The 9,207-nt window shown below is 31.9% G+C and overlaps 1 protein-coding gene across 1 annotated transcript in view; it reads right to left on the bottom strand.

The window, feature by feature from the left end:
* The window catches only part of LOC105617992 (synapse-associated protein of 47 kDa), a 67,356-nt gene extending 60,754 nt beyond the window's left edge, over positions 1-6,602 (bottom strand). Inside the window, exons 1-3 of the mRNA XM_012199529.1 lie at positions 6,457-6,602; positions 1,810-2,010; positions 1,151-1,251 (exon numbers count right to left, since the gene is read on the bottom strand). Of these exons, the coding sequence (XP_012054919.1) occupies positions 1,151-1,251; positions 1,810-2,010; positions 6,457-6,602 (448 nt within the window). The remainder of the gene's footprint in view (positions 1-1,150; positions 1,252-1,809; positions 2,011-6,456) is intronic.
* Positions 6,603-9,207: the final 2,605 nt, after the last annotated feature.

Raw genomic sequence — 9,207 nt, 5'->3', positions numbered from 1 at the left:
AAGAGAGAGAGAGAGAACGAACTTAAACTTAAAGTAACTAACTAATAATATAATATAAGTATATATATATATATATATATATATATATATGTACAAATATATATATATATATATATGTACATATATATATATATATATGTACAAATATATATATATATATATGTACAAATATATATATATATATATTATATATATATGTGTGTATACGTATATTTTTCATTAAGCTTCACTTTGTACCATAAGAAAATACTCTATATGGATGTGATGGATATCAGTGCTAATATAAGCTACTTTTATACAAGCTTTTCAGCATCTTCCTCTTGTATCTACGAACGAGGAATAAATTAAAAGTTTCCACCGTAATTTTTAGGAACAAGCATGGAGTTAAAGAACCGATTAATTTTTCTCTGACAGCGAGTATGCGTAAATGCTTGAAAATTGTAGTCAAAATTAGATACAACCTTCGCAGATATTTTTTAAAATATTAAAGCGCTTGTCTAAAGTGATTGTACAAAGTATCCACACTGTTCACGAAAGGCGAAGAATCAACATCGATTCAAACACGTTCGAGATAATATATGTGGGCGAAGTTATTCGCTCAAACGTGCTTTCAATTTTGCCTATCTAAAATAGTTTAAGCGAAATGGTTTTATACGAAGCTATAGCGATAAAGTAAGCTGACGCATGAAGCATGTCGACCCACGTTTGAAATGATATATATCCAGGATTCGCTGAGGTAGTCTCGTGAAAAATACCACATAAGACGCTTTAATCTCGCGAATAACGATGTAAATAGCGTTGAAAGTGATTTCTTGATACAAATACGATGGCGATCAATCTTGATGGTATAGTCACAAATACCTTTAGTACACACGATTGGGTCACTTGTGTCCCGCACATATTTTTTTCTTCAAAAACTAGGAATATCAATTGATTATAATATTTATATACAATTTATATACAATTTTTTAAATACGTGATCTGTTAAATACTTTCTAAAGATTAAAGTACATATAAGAATTACATAATAATTTTTGAAGTATTTATTAACTTGATAAAAATTAATCCGTGACATGAATGATCATCCCATCGTGTGTAGTGAAGGATTGGAAAATCATTGTGTACTAAGGATTAATACTATGGAGCTTACCGGCGCCAAAAGCTTGTTGTCCATTTTTGTCGTCAGTTGGGGTGCCCTCTAAACTCGCGGGACCGCTGTCCGCTCCACCGGTCGCACTGAAAATATTTTCCCTGTGCATTCCAACATTTATCTGACAAGATCGAATGCTATGCTCGCGAATAGTAATAGGGTTCGTTGCACATGAAATATTGAATTCCAAAAGTTTCAGTTTTATGGAACGCTTTTATAAAATGACCATCATTCAAGATAATGATATTATCACATTAAAGCGACGTGTCTTTTTTACAAAAGTGCGTATTTTTTATTTTAGTTTTTGATTTGTCATGCTGCAGCAAATTTTTATAAAAACACAGAAATTGAAGAGATTCGTATTTATTTAATAATGCAAAATTTAATTTATATTACACTCAATAAGTATAAAACTTACGACTTTTTTAACCTTTTCCATCTTAAAAATATTCTACATTTAATTAGAAAAAGATTAGTTTTTCATACAAAGACATATAAAAAAAAGAGACATTGATTAAGTTTTTTTTTTCAATTTTATTTCTTATGTATATTTTATTTCTGCGGAAATTATCCTGTCGCAAGATATCGTTGATATAAAAAAGACATTTCATACGCAACGATTTAATAAAGCATAAATAAAACAAATATATTACCCCCACCTGCTTGCGTCATCATCCTTGACTTGCTCGCTGACGGGAGCCTGACTCTCTTCGGGCTGACTCTCTTCTGTTTCGGTTGGCGGTGGGGCCTCACCTTCTGCAGCCCCGGCGCCGCGGCTTAATCCGGGTATACCACCACTCAACCAGCCGGACATTTGATTCTTTACCCCGGCAAACATCTCCAATTTATTGCCTTTCGGACTGCAAGACAAAAAACCATGTATCTTAAATATACTCGTGAAGAAATGTGAATTTAAATTAATGGAAATTCTGAACAAAAAGAATTCTACGACTTCACTAAAATATGGATTCTGTACAATGTATTTAAAAGAGAAACCTTAAAGATTGCGTGTATTTGAAATGAATAATAAAATATGAGAGAATTGTATTGATAGCGAATGGGAAAATTAATCAGACAATGCGCAATGTTAAATGTTAAGCCAGCGCGACTCTTTGCAGCAATGAAAACAATAGAAAATCCTAAGTAAACGCAATTCAATTGCAATGCAATTTTCTGTTTGTATATATTATAGAACACACTCAATAGATACAATTGAAAAAAGATATAAACGTCACGATAAACCAACCGCAACGAACAATCGATCGATTAATTAGATTAGTGCAGAGAAATCGGATTACACGAGAAAGCGTGGATGGAATTACAAACGCGACCTTTTTAATCACTTCCTCAAATTTAAGCGTAAAAGTTCCTCTCGTTTAAAACCTTCTTTACTACCAAAATTTAATGTCTCCCGCTGAAGAGACGTGGAAGCTTATAATTCATATGTCATGCCACACAGTAGAAAAGTAACTAATTATCAAGTCAAAGGACTTGCAGAGACAAAATTCCCATTGGTATTAATCGTATTCGTGTTATGAATTTTGGCGGAATAAATAAGGTCAACGAGAATTTCGAAATGCGTTAGACACGAGTTTGCAAAGTCGTACAACTCAATTTACATATAGGACAATAATATTCCACTTTTCCCTATTATATCTTCTTAGTAGACATATGCACTTCTAGAAATTATTTACATAGAGTTATCTGCAATATTTTCTTTACATGTAATTTGATTCCTTTAATTCGATAATAAGATACAATCATAAAAAAATCAGTTAATGAAATATTTCGTACTTTATTTTGACATATATTGACATAATAAAATATAAAATTATTCAGTAAAATATTAATTTTAATTCAATTTTCACTTATCTTACTTTTTGCTCAAATTGATTAAATAAATTCATTCATAAAATTTAAACAAATGTAATTGCGTTTAAAAAAGTACGCAATTTCACAATGCATAGCTTTTTCTTAAATGTAATTATATATTCTCCTTACAGTAATCAATTTATTTCATTATTTTATACATAAAGGGATTTTATTAAAATAAAATGATCGAAAAATGAAAATATTATTATTTATATATATATATATATATATACATATATATATATATTATATTTTAAATATATAAACGTAATAAAATATATTTTTGTAAATTCTAACTAATAATTACTATCACATTATATAAATGATCAAAGGAATCGAACTGCATAGAGAATGTCATTTCCAATTAAAAAATATCTCGATAACATTCGTAAAATACATGAAAAATATGCATAGCATAAATCTTTGCTATAAATAAATACACATATAAATATGTTGCAATAAATATTTAATTCCAATCAAATTTGTATTGGAAAGGGATGTGAATTTGTCGTGTGTGAACTGGTGGCGTTATTGCGAATGAAGTGCTCGCGTACTGTACGATTTCCATTTCGCGAATTTCGTACAACTGTACATCGGTCGATCAAACGTGGAGCATCATGGAGGATTGATTTCGTATGAGAGTGGACAGAGTGCGTTATGTGCACATTTGACATGTTGTCATTGAGCCACGCATGATTTTGCAGGAAATACACAATCCGGGAGCATAGTCCATGCGATAATCGTAGAAGCGATTTATAAAAATATTTTATTAAGACGTTTTATGAAGATGTATGCGATCTCATATTGCACAATCCTTGGATTAATTAAAAAGTTGCGCATTACGCAACAATCCAATCGCAAATGGATGCAAGAGAATTTTTTTTTAGAGTTTTATCGAAATTATATATTTTCATTTTGTGACGAAAATAACGCGTGCGCATATGTGTGCGTCGTGTGTTGAAAGATAACCAATAAAAGATTAAAATAAATGCAATCAATTTTCTAATAAAAATTCAAAAATATATGTGCATTGTACTATTTCTAGATTATAAATAAAACACCAGTAAATAAAATGTGGCTTGCATTAAGGAGACGATAGTATAAATAATAATATAAATATAATCTTTAAAATATTTAGAGTGAAATCTTATTCCTAAAGATTGAAAATTGCTTTTTGGCTGAATTTTCACTCTTTACATAGAGATTTCACTTCAAAAAATTTAAAGAATAAATGTGAATAAATGTGTATTATGAATCATGTCTCTGAGCGTAAATTTTTGCTTAAAACAGATATTTTCGCGTAGATTTAAAATAGATTTAAATAAAAAATTTAGCAATTTTAAAAGGGGCTAGTAAAAACGTGTAGGTTGCAATTTATCATGTTTTGAAATTAAACATATCCATAACAATACGCGATAACAAATTAAAACTTTTAAATGAATTTTTACATAAAGTTGCTTAATAAACTACGCACACATATACACACGCATGTATTAATCGTATAAAATTAAATATAGCCCGTCGTCGAACATTTTATCAATGTTACGAATTATAATTATAATTACTACACACGCACTCATAGAGATGTCTGTTGTTGCAACACGTCAGGAGCAGATAACGTGTTATTATTATCGGCAACTGCATCACGGTGCAGATTGTGGATAAAATTGCATTTGTCATGATTTTAATCGAATTGATAGATGAACATCTAAATGACCTATCCAACGCGAGATAATTCATTTGATCATCAAAGTCAAAGATATGCTCTCCTCACTTTGCGTTGATAATGTTGATATCATAATCAATACAAATATCGTTCTGCTTCTGTTTGTTTAAGTGTTAAGAAAGATAGAACGATGTTTATTTCGATTTGTGTCATTGAGTGAAAAACGTCCATGAACATCGCTGCGAAAAGTTTCAAATTTCCTGAAATGTTGATTCTCCAATCCACATTCTATTTGTCAACGGCAGTTTTTCGACAACAAAGTATTCGCGAGAAGACAATCGATTGTCCGCCGAGAAATCTTCCTGTAATTGTATAGATACAGTAATTTATTTATTTTATCTAAGAAAATACTTTAACGATTTATGTTAAAAGAAATAATTTACAAAATCATAATATCCCTTTAAATTAACTAAGTATTGAAAAAATATTATAAAAATCAAAGTTCTATAAAACATAATAAAATATACTTTATATTTTTATTATCTTAATGAATATGTATAATAAGATTAAAATACATTATAATTAATTGTAATAAAAATATTTTCATAAGTTTTAATTTTTTTTTCATTATTATTATATTATATCTTTATATTCATGACATACGTAATGCTAAGTGATTTCGAAAATCCAATTTCGATTTCAGCACGGTGGTAAATTTCACAAAAATAGGATTTAATCAATGAGAATAAAAAAAATGAAACGAATCGTTCAGGCATTAAATCCGTTTTTTCGAGCTTTCGCACATTATCCATACTTAAAATAAAATAAAATAAATATTTAAATTAAATGGTTCGAAAAAGAGGAGTGAGAAAAACATTTTAGGAAAATGCTGAAAATGCAATCAGAAAGAGAAAACGGAAGTGCGTCGGGTGAGATCTCAACGACTGTACAAATTCGGCGTCGCGAATGTCGCGATTCGCGCGATATCACTCCATCGTGCTAGTTTACGTAAGTTGGGCGTTATTGATCTAATCATACATTCACACCCGAGGGGAGGAATTTATGCCGCCAGTTTTGAACACGACGCGTTCTCTCAAAAAAAAATTGAAGGAAAAATTATCCAAAGAACGATGTGTCCCAAATGCGAACATAAGACGTAATTAAGTGTCCTTCTGACATACCATAAAGATGTCTTTAAGAATCTTAAGACGACTTATGTCCCCCCATTTTTCCATTTTTAATATATATGCTATTTGGGATCTCAGAATGAACCTACAGATCCCCATAATCGCTACTTACTTAGCTCGTTAATTCCACATACGAGACGTGCTTCCGATAATGACACTTCTCGTTTTATTCGCGATAATTCATTCGACTTTCGGGATCAACTCTTCCTCGTCGCGCAACATCCGGATGTTGAACTTATCGGAATCGTGTAGATTTCAAATTTTTCATCGTTGACAGAGAGATATAAGGGAGGGAAAGGTTTCGAGTCCACGCAAAGTGGAGTCGCGAGAGGATCGATTCGCGCATAATTTCACGGTTGACAAATTCGCGACGCAGTTCGCGAGCCGCGTACGCATAACATTCATATATAAATACGTTGTAAATAATAACGACGGTATAATAAAGCGTAATTCGATGATGAACGGAATTCGTGATAACATCTGTGGCGGACTAGCAGACGAACTTCCTCCCCCATCCTGCCCAACGTCGCCCCGTTTCAACGATGTTGCAGGTTATGGCAGAACATGAACGGCACACATACCTGGTATTGTTCTTTTTCTCGAGATCCGCGCTGGTCTCAACCTCCGGCGAAGTAGGTTTCGGCATATCGGGTGTCGGCTCTCCGCTGCCGTTCTCGGGCTTCTTGCCCATCCAGGTAGACACCTGATTCGTCAGGCCAGAGAACATCTTGCAACGTACGTCAACGAGATAGAAATCTGCTCCTCTCTGTCTCTCTTTCTCACTTCCTCCTTCTGATCGAACGACGACGTTACTCGCTCACGTACTCGCCGGAATAAAGCGTAACTGTCACCGAAATCCTCGCGAGAGACCGGAGTAACGACGAGTACGATGATACACCTCGTCCGTTCTCGCGACAACGCAGCCACGAACTGCGTAAGCAGCACGTGCACGCGCGCAGCTCGCGTTGCGCATCCGTCGCGACGCCAACGCCACCAACGGCCTTGCGCGGCAAACCCGCGAATTATCAACGATCATCGATTGACGATTCCACGCGTCGCGACGCGCGCCACCTGATTCTCTGGGTTGATTATGTATTTCGAAACCGGATGAAAATTTCAAAAGTGAACAAATTCACTAGGCATTGACTAACGAAATTATATTCTAAATGAATTTGCTCGTTTTTGTAATTTTCATCTTATTTTAAGATGAAAATCACAAAACACACAAAACTCGAGAAAAAATTACAGTATATGAATATATGGATATATTTTATATATATATATATATTAATTGTATGTAAAATATGTCAGTTTTTTACGTAATTATATATTTCATATAATTATATATGAAACATTTTTTTCCGGGAACGATTCCCTAAATAAATAAAATAAATAAAATAAATTATACAGTGTGACCGCCGTGCAGAAATCGAGCAACAATGGTCGATGAAATAATGCGCATGATTTTTTTAGATAAGTGCTAATTATCCAGATAATTTCAATCTGCGGTGAAAGTCATATTTATTGATTCGAATGATAGGTGATGTGACAAGATTGATATATAGGATTGATTAGAAAGTTCGTGTCATTTTTTTTAGCTCAAAATTATACATAGAATATATTTGTTGTTGTTATTATACCACTCAATAGAGCAAAGTTTTAACTTTAAAAATTGAGTTTTTAAATTGCAATACGATAATTTTTAACAAAGTTAACAATTCAGTAACAGAAAATCTTAGGAACAAAAATTTTATAAGGACAATAAGGAGGACCAATCCAATAGAATAAATTACTACGCACCGTATGACGCGACGCTGAGAGAATTTGATAGATCTGAAGTCTGCCGATATAATTGCGAAGATTGATAATGGGTATCAGGCGGAAATTTATCACGTCTTTTATATACATAATATCGTGTTATTTCTTTTTCAACTATTTTTTTATGAATAATCATGAGCGTAAGATTTTAATCGGAGGGAGAGAGAGTAAAAATTCATCTTCGCATAAAAACTTATTAAAATTATAATCAGATTTCGAAAATCTTCAGCGAACTTTCATATGAATAACGTGTGAGACACAAATAAAGCAATAAGGATTAAATTTTTTTATCGTAAAGTTCTCATAATTTGTTTCTTTTTATTAAAATTTAGAGAGGATAAGCTTCTCTTGCATATAATAATGTCGGCAATACGTAGCGTCTATATTGTCTATAATATATTGATGGACGTGTCATATTTTATTTTACTGATATTCGAAATAGCTCGTCTTTTAAAAGATACATGCATATAATACTGCTTTTCTTTCAAGAGGCATAAATGTCGTTTTATCCTTGACATTCAATAAAGGAAAAACAAACTTATGTTGACTGTGTCTTCTAAAAGGAAGGTTATCTAAGAAAATAAATTGTTGCCTTTGATTTATAATGCAACATTTTAATTTGTGATAAAAATTCTTTATTATTTGTTATAAAAGTTACGCTTCCGAAGCATAATCTTGGCTCTAAAATCGATAATATAAAAAAATTTTAATTGAGTTTATAATAGAAAGTTAAAGTTGAAAATTAAATCCCCTTTGGGGAAATTATAAGTGATATTAATAAATAATGATAATTTTTGATTTATTCCACAATATCTCTCTTTTTATGAATATCTTTCAAATAAAAAGAAATGTACCCAAGACAGCACGGATTTAAGTAGCAAAATAAATTAATAAAATTTAATAGATAAATAAAATTTAATTACAATCGATAAATCGAATACGCGTAAATTTGTAAGCTTGATAACTACATGACACTGGTAGAATCTGAATTCCGTAATACGCCTTCTTAATCCTCGTGACAAACCTGCCGAACAATCGGCATCGTCACTAAAGCGTGATGAGAGCTCCAGACGAGAGCTCTATCTTCCTTTTGATTCGAAACATCTGTGTGTTTTACGTTCAATAAGGACGTGCAGTATTTGTTATTAAAGCGCGACATTTGTGAGTTCTACGTTTCAAAGGCCAAGTGTAATTTTACACTATTTTACTGCCCGATAACGTGAGAATTATCCAACACTTGTACAGTCATGACCAATGTCAAATATTTTTATCTTCCGGGAATTACGTCATCCTCGAGTATGGTTAATTGTTTATTATTTCACAACGCAGTGACATTAAAAATATTTATAATTTTATTTTAACTTTGATTAGGGCAAGGCAGTTACAATAATATTCATTAAAATGTTACGATATTGACACATATAACACTTTATCAACAAAAAATTCAAAAAAAATCAGGGCGAATAAAAGTACGTAGTAGTTAATACGCAATCTTAAATCTTTATTCCTAAAAA

This window comes from Atta cephalotes, assembly GCF_000143395.1.
Source record: "Atta cephalotes unplaced genomic scaffold scaffold00015, whole genome shotgun sequence".
NCBI lineage: Eukaryota > Metazoa > Arthropoda > Insecta > Hymenoptera > Formicidae > Atta > Atta cephalotes.
The sequence above is the reverse complement of the archived record's forward strand: the minus strand, read 5'-3'. Positions and strand labels throughout refer to the sequence as shown.